Source organism: Lepus europaeus, chromosome 21 (assembly GCF_033115175.1).
Source record: "Lepus europaeus isolate LE1 chromosome 21, mLepTim1.pri, whole genome shotgun sequence".
In the NCBI taxonomy this organism is placed as follows: Eukaryota; Metazoa; Chordata; class Mammalia; order Lagomorpha; family Leporidae; genus Lepus; species Lepus europaeus.
The window spans coordinates 7,384,985-7,412,115 of NC_084847.1; the positions used below are offsets into that span (position 1 = coordinate 7,384,985).

Consider the following 27,131-nt stretch of genomic DNA (forward strand, 5'->3'; position numbering starts at 1 on the left):
CGCGGAGCCGCCGGGCCGCCGGGCCGCCGCCGCGGAGGATGGAGGAGCGGAAGGAGGAGGGCGAGGCCGAGATCCAGGAGCACGGGCCGGAGCACTGGTTCTCCAAGTGGGAGCGGCAGTGCCTGGCCGAGGCCGAGCAGGACGAGCAGCTGTCCCCGGAGCTGCAGGAGGAGGCGGCGGCCGCCGCGCAGCCCGAGCACAAGCAGCAGAAGCTGTGGCACCTCTTCCAGAACTCGGCCACCGCCGTGGCCCAGCTCTACAAAGGTGAGGCCGCGCCGCCATCTTGGCGCCGCCCGGCCCCGGCCTGCGCCCCCTCCGCGGCCACCCGGGGCGGGGTGGGGGCGGCGGCCTCGGGGCGCCGGGGGAGGGGGCCCGGCTGCTGGCGTCGTCGGGAACCCCGCCGCCCCCTCCCCGGACAACGGCGACGAGGGCGGGGATGCCCCCCACCCGGGGGGGGGCCGGGGGCGCAGCCGGACTTGGGGCCGCGCAGGGGGGTGGGGGGCTCCCCCGCTGCCCGGGCCGGGCCGGCCGGCCGCCCACCGCGGCTGGGGAGGGGCGAGCAGGGCCGCCCCCCCCAGTCACAAAATGGCGAAGGGAGCCCGCGGGGCCGGCCCTATTGTGCCCCGGAGCCGGCCTGGGGCGGGGTCTGCCAAGGGGGCGCCTCCCCGCGTCCGGCCTGGGCCCCGGCTGCGCCGCCTGCCCCCCCCCCCCCCCGCCCCGCCGCGATCCCCCGTTGTTAGCGTCTTTGCCACTCGGTTTGGGAGCCCGAAACCCTTGAACAAAATGGCGAAACCTAATATGGCCGTTCGGGAGTGATTGACGCCCAAGTAACATTCTGTCTCTGTCTGTGTGTGTGTGTTCGTGTTTCTCCCTGTTTCCTTTTTTTTTTTTTTTTTTTGTTTTGCATTTATTTTTGTTCTCAGACCGAGTGTGTCAGCAGCCAGGACTTTCTCTCTGGGTCCCCTTCCAAAACGCAGCCACCGCGGTGACCAATCTCTACAAAGGTAAAGATAACCTTGCTGCTTTGTCGGCCGCGGGGACGGGCGACCCGGGTCAGGTGCAGGCCCTGCGAGCTGCGTGTGCCTTCCGCCCACCTCGGACGCCACGCACCGTGACGAGCGCAGTGGAGGTCCGGCCGGCGACCCCGAGGTGGCTTGGACACCCCGACACTCCCACCCCCACGCCCCCCCGGGGACTTAAGGCACTGCTGCGGACACTTCTGGTTGTCTGGGCTGACAGGGGCACCCGGTGAGCCCTGCAGGGCCCGGGGCGGCCCCCTCACCCTCACCCACCCGATCCCCAACGCCGAAGTCTTAGGCAGGCCCGGGTTGAGGACCCCGAGCTACGAGGTGGGACTGCGTCTCGTTGGAAAAGGCATCGAGGGAGAGAAAGAAGCTTTTTTTTTTTTTGTTCTTCCTTAAAATGTGTGGCACGGACCAGGTGGGACAGACCTGAAGGGAGAGGTTGTTGAGTTAGGCAGCTTAGGGCATGGCAGTGTGATAGCCTTAGGTGCTTTGAAGTTTTGCTAATTGGGATCATCTGCGCTTATTAGCGCTGTTCTCCAGCCGTTTTAGCAAATACTTTTCTTCAGAACGACCTTGCAGTGTGTACTGTTAGCAGGGAGTCTGACTGGGGTTGAGAGCGGCTGGGCACCCCTCTGGAGCTCCCCTGGCCTGTCTGGCCACGCTCCGGAAGGTCTGTGAGCAAGCGTGGCAGCCTGTTGTGCTCTGCTGCAAAGCCTGGGTTGAGATTTTCCGCCTTTCCGATTTTGGGGGTTTGGAAACTTGGGATTGATATTTGATGAGGTTTTCCAGTTCTGTGAGCTTCTGGTAAGAGGAAATTGTGTGAATTTGGAACACGTCAGGCCATGGCGGCATCTGTAGGACAAATAACCCCCTTGTCCTGAGAGGTCCTGAGTGAACTTCTGGGGCTTTTTTTGGTGGGGGGCAGTAACATGAGAACTGTTTTAACTGAATCTGGTGAATAGGAATGTTAATTTTAGGGCATGAGGAACCAGCATACTAGCCTTGCTGAGCAAAGGGAATATAATTAAGTGGCGCTGGTGGTCAGCTTTGATTTTGTGCAGCCGAGGATCTTAAATCTTGATTCCTGAGTCCTTGAGGGTGTTGGGAATTCTTTGGAGCGGCTCTGGATTTCGAGTTAGTGCTGAAGCTCAAATCTTTAAAAACCTTAGGTTCCTTGGAGTACAGTTTACACAGAGTAAAATCAACTTCTTGGGATGTATAGTTTGATAAGTGACAGGTAGACTCTCTTCCCCCTACCAACCCAGCCCTTGGCAGCTACTGATCTAGTTGTACTGTGGACAGTTTTTCTTTCTCTGTGGCGCCTCATAAAGCAAGCTATACTGGTACAGGGGGTAGTCTTTTTGTCTGGTTTCTTTTACTTAGCATAGTATTTTTTGAGATCTATTGAATTGGCATTGCAGTTACTAATTTGTTTTATTGTGGAGTATTCTGTCATTTGGTTTTGTTGCAATTAACTTTTGCTTGAGGGGGAAAACAATCCATTTTTAGTGTTTGCAAGTGTCTGGGCTCTTAGCCTGAGCTTGTACACGAGTACGACTGTCCTGACTTGGGTGCTGTTGTATTCCCAGAATGTGTCCCTATAGGAATTAGTCTGCTTCTCTGGTACTGACTCTTAATAGGTGTTAAAAGATGGGCTCAGAGTGAGCTCTGAAATAATCCTGAATGTGATCTTACTTGGAAATCCGTGGGATTTTGTAGTTTTCTTTGGTTAGAGGATTTGAGTAGCATTTATTTTGAATAAACATCAAGTGTTGTTGGACTATGTGGCTGTGAGCTACATGTGAACTGACTATGCAGTGTGAACTAGTTACAATTTGTATCCTGTGTCAGTGGAAGGAAACATCCTTTTCTACCTGTTGGAAATGCTAAGTTGTGTTTGGTGAAATCTGGTGGTCTGGCAACCTTGTATCCTTGCCCACTGGAGCCTGGTGATGCCCTGGAGAGCCCCACACTTCCTTTTTCCCAGGGTGGGGGCTTCAGAGCACAGGCATTCTGCTTTAGGATTAATTGGTTACCTTAAATAGAGCCAGTAAAATTAGCAAGGTAGTGTCACAGTGCTGTTAGCATTAAATAGTGGTAAATTTAAATTTTCGATATGATTTACAGAGGGGAAGATTTTTGGAGGATCCTTGAAGTGGGCTGTATGCCTGTTTTTGGTGTAGAAAAGCACTGTGTGGAAGGCAAAAATGGGTCATTTTGCAGACTGGGGAGGGTTCGGCACTCGTGCCAGCTTGATAACTGCTAAAAGGAGCACACAAGAAGCTCAGAGTTGAGATAAAAACCCAGGGGAGGGCCCCTTTCAGGGGCCAGTGGATTTTGAAAAGTGGAACCAAATTGGGGTCTTCCCTCGGTGCATACAGAATGAAGGAAGCGGGGTGCACGGTCGTGGGGTCAGACTTGGGATTCCTTTTTTTTTTTTTTAGAAAGGGAAAGAATTCTGATTCCTGGTTCTTGATTTGATAAGGTCAAAGACGATGCTGTTGCCTTTATATTCAGCTGTGCCCTTGGCTTGTTAACGGTTTTTGATATCTGTAAAGAAGTGGCATGTTAACCAGCCAGGGTTGATGCTTACCTGGGAAATACTTGATGAAGTCTACCTGCTTCTGAAACCCACCTCCCATTTCTCTGGGTGACTGGTTCCGTTCTTCTGCAGGAAGGTATTCTCTCTCTCATTCCAGAGTCCTGCTTGAGGCTGGACTCTGGGCAGGCAGTTGAGGTGGTCCTGTGGCCCGCCCGGGATGGGAGCTGGTGCCCAGCCCCTCAGCAGCAAGGCAGCGCCCGTGCTTCCCCACAGCTGTTCTTTCTCAGCTCTTACTGCTTTTCTTTGATTCTTGTTTGCTTTCACTTGGCATTGTGAAAGTGCAGTTGAAGCATTCATTGCTGTGAGCTCTGCTGGTGTTGAGCTTTTCTCTTGGTAATGCTTCTGTTAAAGCCACTTCTGGTTGTCTTGGATAGCATTTACCCTTCAGCATCTCCTCCAGCAGTGCCTTAAGGTAAGGGGGGTGGAGTTAGGTGAGTGGGAGAGGCAGCTCTTCAATCTGCTGGGATACGCCTCAGATGACCACAACTGCTGAAGCCAGGAGCCTGGATCTCCATCCGGGCCTCCCACGGGAGTTGTAGGAGCCCAGGTACTTGGGCATTCTGCCACTTGCTTCCCCAGGTGTGTGAGCAGGGAGCCAGATTGGAAGTGGAGTAACTAGAACTCAAGAATGCGTGCTTTGCAGGCCATAGCTTACACTGCCACGCAGTACCCACCCCTGCCAGATTGTCTAGCGCTCAGACTCTGCTCTCTTCATCCTAGCTGTATTGTTGGGGACTGCATCATTGCACTTGTTTGTTTACTTAACTGTAAAGGGTTACTCTACTATGTACCCACAAATTATAGCATAAGGTTAGTTTTGTGCCTGGTGTATAGTGCACGCCAGTGTTGATTGTGTCGGTCAAGTTTGAAATATTAAAATGTTTCTCACTGAGCAGTGCTTAAAATGAAGGGAAGTAAGTCTAGTTTTAGAGTGTCCATTTTATGTTTCTATGTAAGCTGAAGGTGAACTGAACATAGTGAAAATGGGCTGAGTGGTGGGTGATGGTCCATAAACAGTGGTCAGAGGAAGCATGCTGTATCTGGAGAGAAAGGCAGGGAGTTTCTGACTCTGTTGCAAAAATTACTGAGCTGTGAGACTTTGTTCAAAATATGCATTAAATTAGATTTGTTCAAAGTGTGCATTACAATTAGAAACTGTAGCCTTACATTTTATTCTTCACCTTTAATTAGAAGCAGTAGTCTCAGTCACTTACTGTAATAGCCAGTTGTAGGATTTTCTTCCTTAATTTTTATAGAAGAGCATCACTTAGTAGAACTTTGTGTGAAAGATTTTGGCTGAAAGTTTCAGAAGACACAGCTGGCCTGGCTGCTTTGGGGGTATGCATGCCTGTGGATTCCTGTCCAACTTTGGAGCTGCAGGTAGGGTTGTCTTATTTCAGGGGCTCAGGCTCCCTGCCCAGGAGTTCTCTTCCCTGTGTGTGTGGTGCATTTTGTTCGTAGGGTGATTTGTGTTGGCAGAATGGCTGTAGGCCTCATTGTAGGGCCACTCACGGAATCTTAGAAGAACCTGAAATGATTTGTACAGTTGTGGCCAAAATAGGGTCCCTTGCTTCCTGAGAACCTGTACCACAGCCAGGTGCGGTGTGCAGACCCACTCCCTGGGCAGACGTAGCCGCAGTGCCCCTCGGAGCACAGGGCCTGCTATCCCTCTGGGGGAGGACGGCAGGGATTAAAGGACAGGCTGCCACAAACAGTGGCTGCTGTGATTCTCCCCCGCTGCTTGCTTTTCTTCTCTTTTTTTTTTTTTTTTGCCTCATGGTTCTTAAGCATTTGCTTTGTGTGCTGGGTGAAGAATAAATACATAAGAATCGGGAAGATAGAACTTACTTTTGGACGCTAATTGCCTAGGAAATACATAGGAAATATTTTTTCAAAACAATTGGAAAACTATTTTATTTTGGCTGTGAGTCAATCCTGATGAAATATCAATTTTCTCCTTTGGCAGACTGATAATAAAAATTTAAGTTGAAATATTTTGTAATCCGTGGTGGTCTTTAGACGTTTTGATCTAGCAGTGTGCTGTTAGATTTTGTATGCTCTCTAAAGAGGGTAAGAGACATCTGCTTTTTTGCCAAGGAAGAAATGGGTTGTGACTTAGCTGACTTTGGACAAGAAAGATCCTTTGAACCTCAGTTTATTTATGAAATTGGGATACTTGCTCTGGCTAAGTCACAAAGTTTTGTGAGTATCAAAGAACTATAAATAGTGCAATCTAATATTGTGTGTATCGTGGTTTGGAGAGTCCTGCATTTAAGTCTTTACATTAGAACTGGTATGATTATTGTCCCTCCTGCCCCTCAGTGGTGAGAGAACTAGACTTTGGCGCTGTGCCGATCCGAAGCCAGGAGCCAGGTGCCTCCTTCTGGTCTCCCATGAGGGTGCAGGGCCCAGGCACTTGGGCCATCCTCCACTGCCTTCCCGGGCCACAGCAGAGAGCTGGACTGGAAGAGGAGCAGCTGGGACAGAACCGGCGCCCCAACCGGGACTAGAACCCAGGGTGCCAGGGCCACAGGTGGAGGATTAGCCTAGTGAGCCATGGTGCTGGCCAAGAACTAGACTTCTAAACTCTGTTGAATTCAATTTCACATGCTTACCTGAAAACATACATCTCTAACTGTTGCATGAATAAAACTTTGCAAAATTTTAAAGTAAAATTTTTTCATGAAAATTATTTGAAAGAACAACAAAAATTATTTGAAGTATAGAAGAGAGAGGTGGGGGAGGAGATGAGATGCTTTCCATTCACTGCTTTTCTTCCTGAATGCCTTCAGCAGCCAGGGCTGGGCCAGGCTGAAGCCAAGTGTTCAGACTTCCATCTGGTCTCCCACATGGGTGCAGGGACCCAAGCATTGCAGCTTTCTTCCATTGCTTTCCCAGGTACCTTAGCAGGGAGCTGGATCAGAAGTGGAACAGCTGGGACTTGAGCAGGTCCCCATGCCTGTTATGCCACAATGCTTGCCCCAAACCCCTCAGTATTAACTTGAGACTTAGTTATTTAGGGAAGTAACTGAGGTTGGATTAGTTGAGGTGCTAAAGTACTTGTAATTGGAATTACAAGCTTTCAGAATATGCTGTTACACCTAGGTAGTGAAAAGCATGTTCTTAAAGACCCTGCATTTTGTATCTGCCTTTCTCTTCCTGTACCTTGTCGTCTGTCAGTCATTGTTTGCAAAATAACCGATTTTTAGTTTGCTGTTGGCTCTGATGTTGAGACTTGTGAGAAATTTTGAAGTGGAATGATTGGCTTAAGAGGCTCACAACTTTTAGGTCTAACTTCCATCTAAAGCAGTCCACTAATGAATACCGAGTTGTTTAATGTTCAAATCTGTGCTAACAGCATCAGCTTTTTGCAGTCGGATTGTTGGAACATCTTGTCTTCAGTCAAACAGAGCAAAACTTGGCCAAGCTCAGCGTTCCCAGGATTTTAGCCCTTTTGTTTTGTTTGGTTTTTAAACCAACCTCTTCCCATTGGTTCTTGGATGTTGTATCCAGTTAGCTTTTCTTTTTTGCTGTCTGGTTTGCCAGGTGTGCATTTTACCTTCCTGTTTCACCTTTCTTGATCCAAGCCTGCTTCAGACTTGCTTTTTTTGTGTGCTTTCCCTACTGTGGATCCACCTCCATTTGGTTCTTTTTTTTTTAATTAGAGTTAGAGAAAAAGGTCTGCCTTCTGTTGGTTTACCTCCCAAATGGTCGCGATGGCCGGCGCGCTGCACCATTCTGAAGCCAGGAGCCTCCTTCTGGTCTCCCATGTGGGTGCAGGGCCCAACCACTTGGGCTGTCCTCCACTGCCTTCCTGGGCCACAGCAGAGAGCTGGACTGGAAGAGGAGCAACTAGGACTAGAACCCAGCGCCCATATGGGATACCGGCGCTGCAGGCGGAGGATTAATCAAGTGAGCCGCGGTGCCTGCCCCATTTGGTTCTTGAAAAATGGGATTTCCTCATTCTGTTTGGAAGAAAAACGTTTGTATCCGATTGTGAGCTCCATTTAAGGGCAATTAGATTGCTTCTGGGTTCACACATTATGTTTATCTGCTTTTTCCGTGGTCCCATGGGGTAGGCTTACTTGGAGCCAGCAGTTCTTTTAAGTCACTTGAGGTCTAGACAACACAGCTTATCACGTTTTGGTTTTATCCACCCTCTGAGATAGGCTTTATTTAAGTCCTTTCCCCCGAAGAGTTGGGAAAGCACTGAACATCGATATCCTATTAAATGGTACTTACTTTTAAAATGGAGTTTGTGCTTGCTTGCTTTGTGGTGAAATGAAAAATCAAAAGAGCGATTTACATTGTGACTTGAGCATTGTTCTAATGGTGAGACCCTATAGAAATGAGTTCACTCCTGAGCTGCTTTGTATATCTTTAAAAAAAGAATACTCTTTCTCAAACTTTTTTTTAATGATTTATTTATTTGAAAGAGCCACAGAGAGGGACAGATTCTTATCCTCTGGTTCCCTCAGCAGATGGTCACAACAGCCAGGGCTGGGCCAGGCTGAAAGTAGAAGCTTCTTCCAGGTCTCCCACCTCGGTAGCAGGGACCCAGGTACTTGGGCCATCTTCTGCTGGTTTTCCCAGGCCATTAGCAGGGAGCTGGATCAAAAGTGGAGCAGCCAGGACACGAACTGGTGCCCATACGTGATGCCAGCATTGCAGGCGACGACTTCACCTGTTACGCCCCAGTGCTAGCCCCTGCGTCTCAAACTTGTGATGGGGTTTACCTGAGAAGATGTGTGAGCCCTCACAAGTTCTCAGATGGGATTGGGAACTCTAGTTCTGGGCCTTTTTACTTTCAAGTGTGTTATTTAGGAGGAAAGGCTCCGCAGTGGATGGCTTCTGCATTCTTGTGTTAATCTTGAGCAGTAGGGACTGCTCATCTGCTGAGAGAAGTTCACTGTGTGCTGCTGCCCGGTGCGGTCTTCTGGAGCATGGACATGGGTTTGGCTCATGGTCCTCCGGCATCCGGGTGACTTGTCTTCTGGGACACAGCTCTTCACTCATTGCCTGATGATTGCTCTTCTTTCAGAATACTTAGGATGTGACAGACAAGGAATCAAGATAGATCCAGGAGGTGTATTTTTGTGTTACATAAGGGTTGTTTTTAAAGATGTAGGGATAAAGACATACTGGTGATTTTCTGTTAGCATGCAGCTTGACTGAAAATAAGTTGTAGTGACTTTTCAACTACATGAAACCGCTAAAGGACAGGGATCACTTTACTAGAAACTCAGGGTCAAGATACACAGGAAGTACAGTCTGGAAATTTTGAGGCAAGGTATGGTGGGACTGTGTATGAGTTCCAGAAAGCTTTTGAGACCTAGAAACAGAATAAAAATACACCCTGGAAGATGAATGGAGAAACACTTTGTTGAAACTCTACTTAGTTTTGGTGGTGTTGTCCATCAGAATGAGCTTTGCTTGGCTATTTGTGAAACAGTTACTGCTGCCTTTGGTGTGTTCCTAATCCTTGGTGTGCTGAACCTGTCAGTAGGATTGTATCTCCAAAATGACTTCATCAAAGCAGGGGAGTGATCCCTGAGGATTGTGTATCCTTTAGTCCTCTGTTGATGCTCGGAGAATTCATGAGAATCACTCTTCTGAAGAGAACAGTGTAGCTTGGCTGTTAAGGGCCCACAGGCTGTGGAGCAAAGTCCAGCTTTTCCATATGTTCTGTGACTCTGGTAGTTACTCATTGCCCTCTCAAGACCTCAGTCTCCCTATTGGCGATAAGGGGACAGTGGAAACTATCTTAGGAAGACCTAACCTCTTGGGTGAATCTAGTAAAATGCCAGTAAACATTTGATAGTTTAGCTGTTTAGTGCTATTAAACTAAATTAGGTTAAATATAGCAGGTTATTGCTCTATTTCTAATTTTTGTTTTTGAAAGAACAAGAAAAGCTCTAGGACTTTGTCATGTGTAAACTCTGCATTTAGACCATTAGATTATCCTGTATACCATTTCTAAGATGAGCAAAACGCATTTCATTCAGCTCAATACTACAGACTGAGAGGCCTCAGTTACACATGATAATTCATCTTGGTTAACTTGTAAGACGGTTATCTTTGAAGAGAATCCAGTATGGCTGTAATGATCATCATGTATCTTCTATCTTTTTTTTTCCTTCTAACAGAAAGCGTGGATACCCATCAGCGAAGTTTTGATATTGGAATTCAGATTGGCTATCAGCGACGCAATAAGGATGTGTTGGCTTGGGTTAAAAAACGCAGAAGAACTATCCGTAGAGAAGATTTGATCAGCTTCCTGTGTGGAAAGGTTCCTCCTCCACGAAACTCTAGAGCTCCCCCAAGACTGACTGTAGTGTCCCCTAACCGAGCTACTTCAACGGAAACTAGCTCATCTGTAGAGACTGATTTGCAACCCTTCCGGGAAGCCATAGCTCTGCATGGTAAAGCCGTTTAAACATATTTCTTTGGAAAAATGGTTAAGAGTGTGCCTGTGGACCCATTTTCATGTTTAGTTTTAGGTCCAGATTTATTGTCTGTCTTTCGTCCACTCTAGTAAACACTTCCTTTAGAAATGTTTCAGTAGAATGTAAGGCAAGAATTCAGTGTGGGCAGTTTCTGACTGTCAGCAGGTCATCCTAAAATGCTGTTAGAGAGTTAGTGTGGGCTTATTGGTGTGATAACAGAATCTTTCTCAACACTGGTTAGAATTTTTTGCTTTACCCTTCTATATTGTATATACTCCTCTGAGTCACAGGAATTTCCTTTGTCTTAAAAAAATTGTAATTGCTTGGAGAGCCTGATCCATGACAGGCAAGTAAGACATAATTCTCAGGTTAGTTCTCTTGGGAATAGGTACTGCCTTTGACACCCTAGTCTAGCCAGTAGGTTGTAGGATGTGTTTATGACCCAAGGGGAAAGAGGTCAGATGGAAGAGTTACTAACTTTGGTTTAGCCTGCTGTCCCTTAGGTCTGTCATATTTTGATAGGACCATCAAGAGATGCAGCTCGTGGGCAGGCTCAACACCATCTCCCCAGGCCAGACCTGTCACCAGAAGACATTTTTGCCTGAGGAGTTTCAGTATCACTGGAGAAGTCTGGGGAGGGTGGTGAGCAATGAGTCTGTTGGTTGTTGCTCTCCAATTCAGACTTCCAAGCAGAACTGGGAGATCAGCCTTCTGTGTACGAGATTTAATGTTGTAGAAAAATGTACCCAATACAATAGGTATCAACATGAGAACTTTGATCATGCAAATAACTAAGGTAGAAGTAGTGAGATGATGGGACCTGTTAAAAGTTAGATTTCTGGACCAGAGTGTAGGTCATCCAAAACAAAGCCTGGTAGAGTATTGGAATATGTGTAAAGAACTTCTGTATCATTGAACTTAATGCCCATGGGAATTCTTTTTCTCTTGGGAAAACCTTGATTCTCTCCTAAGTCTCCCATCAAAGCATGGAGTTGGGAAAAGGGTTTTGCTTTGCTTTTAATTTTTTGGTTGAGAGTTTATGACAAGAACAAGGAAGTTTATTGGAAGAAAGTCCGTGTTTTGGGGACACAGTTCCTAAGACTGCGTGCTATTTCTAATGTAGTAGAAGAGTTAAATTGCCGAACTTTAGGAACTCAGTGGCAGTGAGTTTGATCAATTCCTGTTAAATTAGTTTCACATCTTTTCCTCTGAACAAGTTTGGAAAAGTAGAGGTATACGTAGTTTGTCAGATCAGTTGTAGTGCATGGTTTTGTTAGATGCAGTGGTCTGTCCTTGATTTTTATCATCAAGTGGATTTATGACTCATTCCATACTCTTAAAAGTATCTTTTTGTATTATACTACTGTATTTGAGAAGAGTGTAAACAGTATAGAGGCCAGGCTTATTAGAAAATCTTGATGCCGCAGTGTATTATAGGGCAACCAGCCCCATCCTTACTTGAGAAACGATTGTCCTTTAACTCCCATTACATTTTCTTGAGTTGAATGTGTTTAACCCATGACTTATTATTTTCTTGACCATTGGGGGTTTTAGTCATGATACAGTTGTAGGGAGGTACTGTTTATAATTTTGACTTTTAAATTTATGAGCATTTATAAAGGAAAACTTTGTATAGAAAAAAATGATATTTTCCTTCAGGACACTCATAATGTAGCACTAATCCAGTGTGGTCCGATCAGGGTTCGTACCTCTAATTCATGCAGTTTAAACGGGATGATGGTCAAGTAATAGAGGATCCCTTGGAAGAATCTACAGAAACAAGTAATGCTGAGTTTTGTGCTCTGGTGGTTTGTAAGAACGTTAGGGTATTGAGAAATGGTAGCTCGGTTAAAATATTTAAAGAAAATAATTTGAATGATTTGTAGTAATAGGGCACTGTTAACTGAAAAGTTATGTAGATTAGTGACTAACTTTAACTGAGTCTCCTTATGACCTGATTTGTTGAATAGTCTGCAAAACGAAGTGAAAACATTGAAGGCAGTCTTTTAAAACTGTTTCTTAGAAACATCTTAATTAGGGTACATATTGCGGCAGAATTCAGTTTGGAGTATAATTTGATTAGCCAAATCTATGAAGTGTGAGTTCAGATGTAGGTTTTTTTTTGGAGTTGCCCACTGGTGAGAAAGTTCTAAATTCTGGCATTTAGGGGACCTGAGAGAATCAGTATGCTGAGGCAGACTTGAGCATACATGGGTGCTTAAAGTTCATGGAAAAACAGAATTAAAAGAAGTTTATTTTGGTATAAAAAATTAAAAATCCATGCATGTATTCATGATATGCATGTCCCATGAATTTGTGAAGTACGCTCATATAATCAAATATCACATTCCTTATGTCCTGCCTCCTTATGAGGAAGTTTTCCTCCACATTTTTTTCTTAATCCTGAAAATCCATCTTACTAGTACACCCCATCCCCCTAAAAAAACACACTCTCATAGATGTGTAAAATACACCATTTATTTGGAGAAAAAAATGTCAGACTTGATCATTTCATGCAGTGATGGTGGTTACCTCCTTGGACCTGTGGCCCAGTTTAGCGGGAGAGACGTAGAATTAATGATGATAGAGAGAGTGGTTCGCAGGCCGAGGCTAATCCAGTGCTTATTTTGACACTTGTCTGCACCCTGCTGCTCATTTTCTGTGTCTGCTCTGGGACCTGCTTATCTGGATGTTAGACTCAGAAATAACAGAAGCACACAGGCTTGTGCTAAATTGATTTCTGTCCTTTTTAAAATTCTTAACATGAGAATATTATGGGAAACTTAGCTAAATTGATACCTGGGAGCTTTTTGCGCTATTTCAGAGAGACAAGACATCTGTGGTTCTCTGCTAGTCTTTTCGATTATTCCTCCTCAAATCGTCCTTTTTCTTTTAGAGCTGCTCCTCGTCTCCTCTTCCTCTGTAACTTCAACTTCTGTGTTCTTTCCTTAGGTTTCTCACTTTCCTAAATTCCACTCCCCAGGATTGCAGAACCAGCGGCTGCCTGCTGTAGGCCCTTCAGGGGCGATCTCACTCACACTTCACTGAGGGATCTTCTTCCTTCCACCTTCTCTTCTGACTGCCAAACGTGTGTCGCAAGGTGCTCCATAGGTGTTTGTCTGACATGCAGTTTTCAGCTGGGCTCATCCTTTTGCTCCAGCAACAGTGAATACATTTCTTCCCCTCAGTTGGCCACCTGGTAGATTCTGGATTTGAACCACACGTCAGTGTTTGCTGAATGTGGTATATCAGATATTCTTGCAGCAGAAAGGGACATTTCATTTCATTTCGTTTTTTATTTTTTTAAGATTTATTTATTTGAAAGGCAGAGACTTACAGAGAAGTCTTCCGTGGCTGCTTCCCTCCACAAATGGCTGTAATGGCTGGAGCTGGGCCGATCCTAAGCCAGGAGCTTTTCCCAGGGCTCCCAAGCTGGTGCAGGGGCCCAAGAACTTGGGCCATCTTCTACTGCTTTCCCAGGTCATAGCAGAGAGCTGGATCGGAAGAGGAGAAGCCAGGACTAGAACCAGTGCCCATTTGGGATGCTGGCACTGCAGACGGCAGCTTTACCTGCTATGCCACAGCGCTGGCCCCCAGAAAGGGCCATTTCAGTGAGCTCTGCCGTGGCTTTGGCCTTCTGAAGGAGGTGTCTGGGCTCAGGGTAACCTCTCTCTGCTTGTGGTTCCCAGTCCTGAGCTGACCCAGTCAGTTGCCAGTCCTTCTTTGATGAGACCACTGGAATGATCTTTTTGATTCTGTCACTTTGCTGGTTGGTTTCCCTATAGCATTCACTGTGAAGTCTTTTCTCCAGCCTGCCCTGCTCTCTGTGCCACTGTCCACTGGTTTGTTTCCATGGGTCTCCCTTCCAGTTGACCAGGGCTACATGAGAACAGAGGACTCGTCTTTTTCTTTTGGCTTTAACAAAACCTGGCCCAAGAATCTAGTATAGGTGTGTTCTGTGTTTACCATGTAGTTAGCATCTCTGAAAATGTAGGTTAGCATCTATGAAAATGAACAAACGCAACACATAATGGGCATGGAGAACCTAACCTTGTCGATTACAATCCCCAAATTACTGCATTCAGGGTAAAGTATCACCTGTGTACCTAGTGGTCCTAGGTGCATCTCAGAACAACTGAAGTGTGGGTGGGGCTGAGAGTGTGATATATTATTAGGGTTACTTTTTTGCTGTTTACTTTGTATCAGCATTGTGCCAAGGAAAGTTCTGTTAAATCCTCATACCTGCTCAGTTGTAACACTTTTTATTGATGAAGAAAGATGTGTTTGGCTCAGGTGGAATATTTTAGTAAGCATAGAGTAGATAATCCACATTTGTTTTTGCTCCAAAATGCATCCTCTTAACCACTGTGTTTCTGTGTTTGTAGGTACAGGGTTTCTCTGCTCCTCCTGCTTTGTAGGGCTTGGGGGATGGGCTGGGGAAGGTCTCAAGGCTTTCCTCTGAAGACATCAGAGAATGCATAAACACTTGTGTATCTTTCTGGGGTTCTCTCCCTGCCCTGGTGGATCTGATAAGTAGGCTTGAAGGTGATAGTGTGTGACCTGCTGTCTCCTTGTTTGTGCTAAGAATGGTGCTTGGGCTTTGCGTACAGGCTGTCAGCTGGTAGCTCTTGGTCCTGAGTGCCCTCTTTGCCTGTGTGCAGTACTAGAAATAGAACCTGTGCCCAGGATCCCAAACCTTGTTTTTGCCTCTCCTTTTAGTTACATCACTCTAGGGGGAGAGGTAATTTAGAACAGTTTCTAAAAAAATTATTTGAATATTACTTTCTAAGATCCAGAGCTTGTTTCCTATTCACAAAGTTACCTGGCTGGTGAGAGATTTGCATCGGGTTGCCCAAGCCCAAGCAATGTCTGGACAACTGTAAATAGAAATCTGTCTCCTCATTCTGAGTTAGATCTGTTGTGTGAATTAGGAAAATAGGGTCTGGATTGAGGCCAGGACCTGAGTTCTGGGAGCCGGAGGGCAGGTCAGACCTGAAACTTTGATGGCTTTTTACTCTAAGCTCCCTTTTTTTCTTTTCTTTCTTTTAAAAATTTATTTATTTACTTGAAAGAGTTACACAGAGAGGTCTTCCATCTGCTGGTTCACTCCCCAGTTGGTCGCCACTGCTGGAGCTGTGCCAATCCGAAGCCAGGAGCTTCTTCTGGGTCTCCCATGCAGGCGCAGGGGCCCAAGGACTAGGGCCATCTTCTGCTTTCCCAGGCCATAGCAGAGAGCGAGATTGGAAGTGGAGCACCTGGAACTCAAACTGGCGCCCGTATGGGATGCCAGCACTGAAGGCGGCAGCTTTACCTGTTAAGTCACAGCGCTGGCCCCATAAGCTTCCTTTCACATAGATCATCTCCTGGGTGGTCTTTGTAGGATGCTGACCCCAGTTTACACTGTCCTGTGTTTAGTTCTTGTCCCATGTTTCAGTTCTTGTTTTAGTTCTTGACTGCAGTACTTGGAGTTATCGCTGCTAAGCCTGCCTGGTGGTCTCTTTATGCACCTTTTTCTGACTCAGTTCTCTCACATACAGCATCTGGTGTCAAAGTAGGCATTGGCGGGAACCGTTGCTCTTACTGGTATTTGACCTTGAGATGCCATCTTCCCAACTTCATGGTTCGTTCTTGTTTAAAGCAGGTTAGGCCAGTAGGCCGGCGTACTCTGCTGTTTGTGCTGAGAGGGGCTTAGTCTAACTCAGTCTAGCATTTAGTAGGATACTGGAGAATTTCTGAAAGGAATGGGACTGAAACTGAAGGAAAGATTTTTTTTTTTGGTTAAAGTAAGTACTTTTGTAAGTTAAATGACAGCAGCTCCTTCGCATTGAAGACTGAGCCTTTTTTGGCTCAAACCCTTTTTGTGAATTTGGTGTTACAAATTCCGCGTTCTGCAGCTAAATCCTTCTGCAGAAAGTGGGGTCATTTTAAAATAAAATGTGTGTCATCCATCATTCTGTCGTCCGCCAGCTACTGACCAGAATGAGTGTTAGGAGCCCTGTTAGAGGCCGGTGGTAGGGGCAGAGGAGTAAAAGATGCATAAGCTGGATGCTCAGGGAGCTTCTGGCCTGGTAGAGTATTAGCCACTTTGAAGGATGTAAACCTCTAGGGCATCAGACGGAGATACGTTGGGAATTCATAGACTCCATTTCTGAAAGCACCCCCAACTGTGCACTTTTTTTTCTTTTTTTCTCTAACAAGGTTTCTGGGCTACAGGGGAGTTCTTAGGCACTGAGTCATGAAGTTGATTGACAGGGAGAGACAGAGGTCTTCCATCGGCTGGTTCGTTCCCCAGTTGGCTATAATAGCTAGGGCTGGGGCCAGGCCTAAGCCAAGAGCCAGGAGCTTCTTCTGGGTCTCCCACGCCGGTGGCAGGGGCCCAAACTCTTGGGCCATCTTCCACTGCTTTTCCCAGGCCATAAGCAGAGAACTGATCAGAAGTGGAGCAGCTGGAATATGAACAGGAGCCCATATGGGGTGCTGGCGTTGGCTTTCTTTACCTGCTACCTCACACTGCCGACCCTGGATAGGAATTTCTACGTAGGAAAAAAATGTAAAGCAAATTCCTAATTTGTCACACTCGAAGCTTGAAATAGCCAACATCTTTTCCCTAGGATTTATGGAATACTGTGATGAAAGGTAACCGGAACCAGTTGGGTTTTCTGTATAATGTGAGCACAGGTTTCTGGAGCTCTTTTTGTTGTTGTTCAAAACATTCTTTGGCCTGTTTGTGCCAGAGTGATACAGAATGGAAGTTACCAAGTTTTGTCAGAACATCTTTCCTGATAAAATTCTCTAGCAGTTGGTGCTGAGTACATATGCAGAGACTGATTCCTGTTTGGTTCTCACTTTGCATCCCTTTCCTGGCTCTCGTGCATCCTTTCATTGACACAGCCAAACAGGTAGGAAAATGCCTGGACCGCTAACGCCGAGGTGGAGATGAGGGATTTGTAACCTGATGGTATAGTGCAAAAGAAATGCCTTAGAAAGGACTCGTGGGGGATTTGTGTCACCCACTTAGAGAATCCCTTTTCTGCTCTGAGCACACTTACACTCCCAGCAGTGCAGGGAAACACAGTAGATGCCTCATAAATGCCTGTGGAATGTTACAACCTGCATCTTCCAAAATGACAGACCTGTGGATAGCTGCTTGACAGTAAAATGTATCTTAAGAAACCTAACTTGGAAAAGAAGATGTAAGAGATGAATGCACCAACACAGTCTCTTTAGTTGTTTAAAATTTGTTACTGTATTTCAAAGACTCTTCATTAAATTTCTTATGAAGGCTGGAATTTCTGAATTACGCCTTTTGTTCAAAATAGCCTCTGAAGGTCAAGAACAATTAAGGCATTGAAGTTGGCATTTTCTGTGTATTAACATTAGATATTAGCTACTGAAGTTTGTGGAGGTAGGACTTAAAAGCTGCTAATATACCATAATACAAAATTGTCTTGAACTTGCAATAACATTTTGTTGGAATTTTTTTTGTTGTGAAAAAGGCCATGTGGCTATGCCTCAGAGCCAGTTTCCTGGACTCATTCAGTACTCTGTTGATAGCTAAGAAGCATTTTAATATCTGAATTTAATTTTCTGAATTTACAAATATTCATTTCTTGGAAAATTTGAATATTTCCAAAAAATAAAAAAAATTCAGTATCTTGTTATCCTGCTACATGGAGTTAAATGCAGTTCAATGTTTGGTGCATTTCTTCACAGTCTTTTTTTCAATGTATAAATATTAAACTTATTTTACAGTTGAGATCATACTGCATATATGGTACTGTATTTTGCTTTTTTCTTCTTTTTTTCTTTCAACGTCGGAGCATTTTTCCCATGGCATTAAAAACTGTCTTTGAAAAATGGAAAGCATTTTGGGCTGTCAGCATTTAACTGAAAATGTTTTCTTGGTGTGACATGTGTATCTTTGTAATTGGTTTGATTTAGTGTGCTTTACTTCAATAAAAATTCAGTATTACAATTTACAGATTGGGGTGGGGAGTGGTATCTCCTTCAACTTCCCAAGGTCTTCCTAGTAGAATTTCTTTTTAAGTGATCCAGCTCCCCTGGTACATCTAAAACACTACATGGACACTGCAAATGCTGCTTGCCTGGCACTTCACAACCCAGCTTTGTCCAGGGAGTGCTGCACACCTGAAGGGTGCCATTCATAGTAGTGCAAGGAGGCCAGGGGCCTGGGGCTCCTGCCAGGATGCTGCCCACGTGGCTGGAGTTGTGGGGATTTCAGATCCCCGCTTTCTGTGGAAGATGCGCTGATGGAGCAGAGGCCTGAGCCAGTGCTGGTGGATCGACAGTGCTTCTCCCCTCCAGGGCCTGCCCTTTCTCCCAGGGCTTGTCAGGGTTTGGGAAGCAGGTAGCGCAGTCAGAGTTGCTGGGTCTGAGGCAGAGAGATGGGCCGCGTTGGCGTTTGCTCTTTCTCTGCCTGTGTGTGATCTAACTATACTGGGAAACGGATTACGTGTAATTAATTCTGCAAACAGCATTTTTCTATCACCTTAAGCATGAACTCAGTATAATGATAGCTCTGTGCTACTTATTTTAATAATTTACCATGTAACTTGAATTCCAATAACCTGGACTGTAAATTTGTGTTAGCTCCAGCGGGAGCCTTCAGAGTTAATTAAATCATTCTAATCCTCTCCCCCACTCCCTGCTCCTGCACTAATCATTTAAAATTGATGCAGAAACTTTGAAATTGATTTTACTTATCTTGTATTAAGCAGTTGAGACTTCTCTGTCTAATCATGCTACTTGTTCTGCTTTTGTCAATTGGTATTCCTGTAGCCCTTTGGAAAAAGTGTATTTTTAGTAGAAATTAAGTTGTATGCCCTCAGGACATACAGCTTAGTTGTTTTAGCTGTGAAGCATGTTCAGATTTTCTGTACTTGTACAGGCTTGATTGTTCATGTGGCTTAGCTAAGGCTTCCTAAAGCATCTTCTAGTAGCTGTTACTGGTTTATAAAATAAAATTTGGGATGTGTAAAAATACATATTTTTTTGGTTGTTACTTTTTTTTTTCTTTTTTGGACTTGTGAAGTCTTTGGGGACAAGGAAGTAGATGAACCCAGAACAGATGATCACCAGTGAGACTAGGTGAAGGCAGTGTTGCACATTGTGGTTTTACTTGGGCTGTCAGCAACCCACGTCCTACACCCTGTGGAAAGAGATAGCTTTCCAGAAGGGACTGGAGAGTTTTCAGGTTGACCAAATCAATGCTTAATGTATCTTTCTTAGGGAAGCAGGAAGCATTCGCTTGAAGGGCCTAATCCACTTCTGATGGCTGTGTTGTGAGTCTTCAGTGTTCCGCCATTGCCCTGGGCCCCTCTGCAGTGACAGGAAAGGCATGGGCTGGGATGTGTTGGAATTTGTGTGTGTGTGTGTGTGTGGTTTCTAGTGACAAAAGGGATCCTGAATTTAGTAACTGAAGTGCCTAGTTTATTGCCGAATGCCCCAGGTTTGCAGTATAATTAATGACTGCAGAACCTTTTGCTTTATGAAGCAAGTGTGAACAGATTGTCATTTAAGTGTCTGGGCACCTTTGGGTAGTATGTTATGAGCTGGGAGGTTAGGAAAAAAGACACGATGGCCCTAAAGGAGTTTATAGTTTTGAGGTAGACTTGAAAAACCAGGCATTTGGAGATAGTTGAGTTAAGTTTGATGGCAATGATGTAAGTGAAGAGAGCTGCCTGTGTGTATTTCCTGGCCTTGGAAGTGAATAAACATTAACAGCTCAACCTGGAATTTCAATCATGAGGGGTAGGACTCGTAGCACTATTTTTCAAAATTCAGTGAATCTGATGAATGTTGTGGCCCAGGCACCATGTTAAGTTCGTTCACTAGAGGTGACACTTTGTATAGGAAGAGAGGGTTGATGGTGCTAAATGAAAACAGCCCAAGATGTTTCTTTTGTCTTTTTTTTTTTTTTTTAAACTTTTTAAAAGAAAACCATATGTGGGTTGGGGAAGAGGCAGTACAGTTTCTTTCTGAAGGTGCTAAGTTTATGATGCCCACTGAGCAGTTAGGAACCTGGGTGTGCCCTTGAGAGAAATGTTTGCCTCTGTGGGACCGATTAGGGAAACACTGATGCTGAGGGGGGTAGGATGTCACCCTGGGTGAACCCAGCCTGTTGGGCAAAATAAAAGCCCACACAGGTGGCTGAGGAAGGAGCAAAGAGGAAGAAGAGCCAGCAAGAGGCTGGAATAAGAAAGGTGGGAGAAAGAGGAAGGGGCCTCAGGGAGGTGCCGGCGGAAGTGTTGGAGGAACTGCGTCCAGTGGTGGTGGTGGGGGCTACAGATCTGGCAGGGAACGAGAGTAACTTGAGAGGTGAGGCCTGAGGTGCAGGCCAACCCTAGGCCCTGGAGCCATTTCTTTGCAAAAATACTTGAGGCTTTAAGAGGCGGCAGAATAACTGTAATAGGAACACAGGTTTTCCTTGAGTGAGTCCCAGCTCTTAGGTACAGCCTGTTGACCCTGGGAGGATTACTTAGCCTTTTCAACTTGTTTTTTCATCTGCAGAACAGAAGTGCTGTAGATGTCATAGCATTTGGAGGGATTAAGCTTTAAAAAGGACCTAATGTGGTACCCAATATAGGAAGTCCTCTGACATTTGAGCTTTTTGTTTTTAATTATTATTTAATTTTTTTTTTTTTTTTAAAGATACTAACCTTGTAGTCTTCAGTGCTGAAGACAGACCCTCGTAGGTGTCTTCTGAGCATCAGTGGGAAGGACAGTGAGTAGTGAGATAGTGTTCACTACTACCGGGAGAGTAGCGAGGGGAAGCTTTCTGTGTAGGGTGCCCTGAGCAGCTCAGGAGGAGGTACGGGCTGGCGAGCACTGTCAGACACTGGGAGGTCGGTGCCTAAGGCCTGGGGTTTGAGCCCGTTGTCTACAGACTACCTGTGGAGCAGGAGCAGTATCAGGGGGAATTCAGCCGACTTCATGTGGTAGGAGGCACTTAGCTTTCAAATTGAAACCATATATCTAGGCTCTAAAATTAGAGTGAACCCCCACTGAATCATACTGTGAGACTGTTTTAAAATGTAGAGATAGGACTCCTGTTCTCTGAAAACATTGATTTTACCAGATGATGATCTGAAATCTTGTTAGCAACGATCTCTAGCTGAGGCTAGAATAGTGCAGGGGGAGTTAAGGCGGAAAATCCACTGCGAGTGATAGAAGACTTTCAGAGTTGATGGTTTGTGCTTCCTGGCCCGATCGTGCCTTTCAGGGGTTTATCCTAAATTTAAGGCTGATTTCCTAAAGGTGCTCAAGAGTCCAACTGTGAGTGCTGGGTGGATTTAATAACTCTTTAACATTGAAAGTAAAGCAGTGAGATGATGGGCACTGTCCTTGCCTTCCCTCCTCTGAGAGAGAATAGTGATTTAGGCTGTAGCAAGGGATATCTGCCCAGCAAGTCCACTGGGCTGATCACGGAACCCTGTTTGTCCAGGGCAGACCCACTTTGTGCCCTCATGTGCTGGTGTGACTGTTAAACAGTGGCCCCTATTCAGGCTTGACAGTGGGATTGGGCGATAAGTTACGCGGTTACCTTATGTAGAGGGGAGGTCTCAAGGAGCCCACTCAGGCCTGGAAATGTTGTTCTCTGTTGAGCACCACACACAGATATGGCACATTGGAGTGGTGACCCTGGGTCACTAGAATGCCCAGTTTAGAGCAGGCACCCCCCTGTCCTCATCTGTGAACTGTCTACAAGTAGGTGTGTGTTAGTAGAGTAGGAGGGAGAGCTTCATGGTGTACTGGACACCCAGCAAGGTGCCTGACACATAGCCTTCAGCAACTGGTAGTATCACCAAGAAGACCTGTCAAAGCTGGAGGATTCGTTTTCCCCAAATAAAACGGTAACTGCTCACTGGTGACCCCTTACGAAGCAAATAGACATCTTCTGACACTGTGACAACATGGAAAATAAAGTGGGTTGCTTTCAAAAGGGTCGACTAACCGAGCAACTCTAAAACCTTTTTTCTTCTTCCTAGGTCTTAGTGGTGCAATGGCTAGTATAAGCGTGCGTTCGAGTACCCCAGGCTCTCCTACACATGTAAGCAGTGGATCGAATGCTAGTCGAAGGAGAAATGGACTCCATGATGTCGATTTGAACACTTTCATATCAGAAGAAATGGCACTCCACTTGGACAATGGTGGAACTAGAAAGCGTACCTCAGCCCAGTGTGGCGATGTCATTACAGACTCACCAACCCATAAACGCAACAGAATGATCTAAACTGCAAACATTTTCACACCCACCATGCTGCTTGAAAGCCACTTGATCCTCAACATATACTATTATTGCAAAGGAAACATGAGGCCATCTTCCCTTGTTCACTGTTTAAGACAAGTGAATTCTATAGTGGTTGCCATAAAAGGAAGTTGTAGGTATTTCCAGTAGATGCCTCTTGTAACCATGGCTTTCTTCAAACTGTAATCCTAGCAGAGGACATCAGATGTCGTGTAGTCGTTAGCAAGATCATCATAGGCAAACATATCCGTTCCAAGGCTAAAAGTGACCTTAACTGTATTTATTCTCAAAGGGAAAGGAAATATCAGATGTTTATTTGGTTATAGAATGCTTTTTTTTTTTTTTCCTTTTGGTCCATTTCCTGCTGTGTTGAGTATTTTGCTTCAACAGTATTGCCAGGTACCTAAAATTATCTAAAAACATGATTTGGCTTCCTCGTCCAATCGATAGGCTTCCGTTCCTGCAGCAGCACTGTACCATGCACCTGGTTCTGTGTAACAGTGTGCAACTTCTAACTAGTGGACCGTGCCCAGTTTTCAGTTTTCAAAACAGTCTCAATTCTGGTGATTGTGTGATGTAAAGAGGTGCTATGATGGTCATGCAACTAATACTTAATACACAGAACTTTACTGGATTCACTTTGTGTGTGTTAGTGCTCTAAAGGTAGCAATATTACTGAACTGCCCCCAGATTCACCCTGTAGGCTTAAAATACTCAGTTTTATGACAAGTACTACTTCCTATGCAGGGTATTTTCCTTATGGTAAATGTAAACATGTAGACTGCATTCAAGGTGACCTTGAGAGAGCTCATGAGCTTGGAGAGTGGGCTCTCTCTTTTGGTGCAGTGTTAGAGGGAGATGGATTGGGGGGAGGGGGGATTCTAGTCTTTCGTGCCCTGTTTGCCATTTTTCATGGACGCCCTATTGAGTGCAGTTTCCATTGTCACAGATGGAAGATGCTCAAGGTCTGTCTTATCTCCTAATGTGATTGCAACTTAAAGAGCAAAACCCAACTCGCCCCACCTTCCAACACCTCTCCTAAGAAGTGCAGTTTGGAATCATCCTGGAAAAGATCAAATCGCATGGAGGTTGTCTAGATGTTAGGTGAACCTGAATAGAAGTTCTGAATAGATTCCTCTTTTGAGTAAATATAAGACCTCTTGTAGCTACAATGTTTTAGAGCATGTTTCATCTTCATTTTTAATACCTTGAACTGAATGATAGTGTTTTTAGATGAAGAACTGATGTCAGCCTGCCAGGTACTGTAATTTACTCTATCATATTATATTATATATCAAGTAGGACAGTGAAAAATGTTTCCTTGCAAACTTGTAGTCCAGGATCAGTTACTTCCTATTTTTATCCTTAAATGACCATTGCAAATCAGTGTAAGGGTTTTTCCGGTAATTACTCACAGCACTTTGTTAAAGTTTGCAATTTCTTCAGCTATTTAATAATACCTTTCTGTGAAGAAACTTTGCTAAGTTAACCATAATATTCATTGACTGGGTGAGACGTGAATGGAATATTAGATATGTGTGAATTGAAGTTCTGTAACCATTATAGATAGAACCCTTATTTAAAGAAGTGAATTCCATACTGAAACTAGGAATGAAAGTGAGGTATTTCTAAATTTTTGCAATGTGGATAATTTTTTTTGGTTTGAACATAATAGCAGGAAGATTGAAAGCAATCCTTCATTTGACCTGAGACGGACACGCCTGGGCGGTACTCTGAAGGCTCCCTTTGGAATGCACCAAGAAATGCGCTGGCGCTGTCTCTGCTCACCTGTCCCTGGGGTTCCCATTCTGGAGCTGGGCTTTGCTGCTGTGACGCTTTGCTCAGAGCAGCCAGAACTCTTGCTCCTACAGGATTTTGAGATTGAGGAATACACATTTAATCTCCCCTTTATGCCTTCGTTCTGGTTCCTCTTTCCAAGTTGAGTTACTAATTTTTTGGTTGTTTTGTTTAAGTTGGTGCTCTGAAGCTTAATCTCAGTACCCTTTACTCTCAATTGTCAAATTTTGATAAAACATGTGCCATTTTCTTTGGTAAGAGAAAGCAGGTCTTAATGTCTGCCAGAACACAATTTATATGCCTTATTGGCCCCATTAAACTTTTTAAAAACTTTAGCATTTGTTATTTGTTTTCCATTGCATCTAATCTCAAGTGCTACTTCCCACTTCAAGGAACCCCCTCCCACATAGCTCTCTGGTGTGGACACACTAGGCAGAAAGGGAAACGATTTCTCTTAGGAAGACTTAGTTTGGACAGCTAGAGTTCTTGCAGCATTTCTTTACACCAGTTTAGATACAGAGTGAATCACTTAAGATAGCATACTTGTGTGGTACTTTTTAAAAAATAGCATTGATGTTTTCAGTCTCTTGAACCGTGCAGGCTGGATTCTAAAACTGAGCAGTTTAACGTGGGGGGAGGGGGACACCAGAACCTCTTTGTCGTAAACTGGAGTCTGATTCTTTGATTCACCATAGCTCATTGGTTTTGCTCCTGTTGCCTCACGTGGCGTGAGCTGGCTGAGTCATCCTTACACAGCGGCGTTCCGAGCATGGCTGAAGTATTAAAAACTTAATGATAATGTTTCGTATTTTATAGAGCAAAGTTGCTGGAGAGCATTTGGCTGAACCCAGAGACCTGCAGTCCAGTTCTTCAATGTGGTTTACCCAACTGGAGTAGTGATACACAACTTAAATCATGAAGTGAATAAATCATTTAAAACAAACAAAAAAATGATGGGGCTTGTCTGCTATTTTGCTCATCACATCTGAAATAAAACGAAGTTTAGGCTTTTAAAAATGAATTAGTCTTGTAAATTTTTTCCCAAGGGTGGTTGAACTGATTAAACTTGGAACTGAGTGGCCTGGAGGTTTCCATCCAGTAGAAAGCAAGGCTGGCCTCCTCTCCAGCAAGAGGGGCTGGCCCACCCGGAGGCTCGTCAGTGCCTGGGGGCTGCGGTTTTGAAAAGCGGCCTTGAGCTGGGGCTGCGGTCAGCACGGTTACTGTTAGAAGGTTGTTGTGACCAGAGTCTTTATGTTGTTGGTATGACTACCTGGGTTTTTTGAGAGGTAGAGTGGTAACTGTTAGATTATTTGGATTTCATTTTGTGAAGTTTGTCACAACCTGGCGTTGTATCCATCAGACCAAGTAGTGAGGTGTCTCGTTGGGAATCTCCATGGAGATGGTCTGGACTCTTGGAATGAAGAAAATGAGATCCACGGGTTTAGTTGAAGCAGATTGCTCTGGTCACGTGTTTATAGTACGTGGCCTCCTTGGAAACTGCCAAACTTCTATAGTTTAGATGCCCTTATCCTGTGTGTATTTGAGAGAGCGAGCACAGAGGACCCTGCTGATTGGCTCCTCAGATGCCTGCAGCAGCGGGGGCTGGGCCAGGCTGAAGCCAGGAGCCAGCCACTCCTGGGTCACCCACGTGGTGGCAGGGTCCTTGACACCAGAAAACAGTCCGGATTTGATCCCAGGCACTTCAGTATGGAATGTGGCGTCCCAGATGACCCACAACAGTCGCCCTGAGGGGTGTGGTGTTTTAACGGGGACGGGATTGGAGAGACAAGCAGGCCTGACACCGAGGTTGACTGGCACACTGGATGTGGTGTGTTTGGCCTGGCGAGATCAGTATTTTACCTTCTGGGATTGAGCTGCACTGTAGTTCAGAAGAGCAAACTGACAGGAGCAGGTTTTCAGGTTCCACCCAGGTTTTATGGCTCTTGGCGAAAACAGGAAGCTCCATTGATGCTATTCCAAGTTTCTGATGTTTAGTCTCTTTATTGGTATTGATTTTGTGCTCTTAAATATATGTGAAGTGACACACTGTCTGCAGGTTAGAGTGAGTATGTACGTGTTGTGACTGAGTGGTATGTCTTGGTGTGATGGGCCTTTATGCAGGTCTGGCTGCTCGTAATTAGTGGGAGTGAAACGGTTCAAGTTTCTGTGAGATACATTTCTGCAGATGAAATGGTCACTTCAGAGAAATCCATGTGTAAGAACCTGACAGGCCCTGCTGCATGACCCCCCTCCCACCCCCGCATGCTTCCAAGAGTGCCTGCGCACCTGCCCCCACCCCCCAGCGCATCTCGCCAGTGTGGGCCATCTGTACTTCACGCAGACAGAAGCCATTCTTGCCTGTTCATGTGAAGGGAGATTTCTTTGGTGTCATGTGAGTTTAAATGCTGACCTCACTAGCTCTGGGAATCTGAGAAAGCTTGCCACCTGGGCTCAATATAATCATCTGAAAAAGGCATAATAGGAAAAAAAAAATGATACTTAGTGACTCGAATTCCTTGGAAGTTGGGCACATTGACATCAGTGGACTGTGCTGTTGAGAAATTGACACTACATTTTTCAGAAGCACACACACACACACACACCCCTTTTTTTTTTTTTTTTTTTTTGTAAAGGTTTTATTTATTTGAAAGGCAGAGTTAGATCCTCCATCCACTGGTTTACTCCTTACATGGCCACCACTTCCAGAGTTGGGCCAATCTAAAGCCAGGAGGCAGTAGCTTCCTGCAGGGCCCAAGCAGTTGGGTCCTCATCTGCTGCTTTCCCAGGCATGTTAGCAGGGAGCTGGATCAGAAGTGGAGCAACCGGGACACGAACCGGTGCTTGTATGGGATTCCAGCACTGCAGGCCGCGGCTTTACGTGCTATGCCACAGCGCCAACCCCAGAGAGGCCCCTTTGTCCTGCCGTTCTCCTTCACCCTCCCCAAAGGTAAAACCCAGGAACAGAGTTGGAGCTTCACCTGACAAACCATCTT

General features: G+C 45.3%; 1 protein-coding gene across 1 annotated transcript; it reads left to right on the forward strand.

Moving 5' to 3' along the window:
• Nucleotides 1-24,473, forward strand: HAPSTR1 (HUWE1 associated protein modifying stress responses). Its single transcript, XM_062180502.1, has 4 exons — nt 1-264; nt 924-1,004; nt 9,774-10,049; nt 22,082-24,473. The coding sequence occupies exons 1-4, from the start codon at nt 39-41 to the stop codon at nt 22,324-22,326; spliced, it is 828 nt and encodes a 275-aa protein (XP_062036486.1). The 5' UTR covers nt 1-38; the 3' UTR covers nt 22,327-24,473.
• The last annotated feature ends 2,658 nt before the right edge of the window (nt 24,474-27,131 follow it).

Coding starts and splice junctions, on each gene's coding strand:
- HAPSTR1 (XM_062180502.1), top strand. CDS start 39: ATGGAGGAGCGGAAGGAGGAGGGCGAGGCCGAGATCCAGGAGCACGGG. Junction 265..923: donor CGTGGCCCAGCTCTACAAAG/GTGAGGCCGCGC, acceptor TTTTGTTCTCAG/ACCGAGTGTGTCAGCAGCCA. Junction 1,005..9,773: donor GGTGACCAATCTCTACAAAG/GTAAAGATAACC, acceptor TCCTTCTAACAG/AAAGCGTGGATACCCATCAG.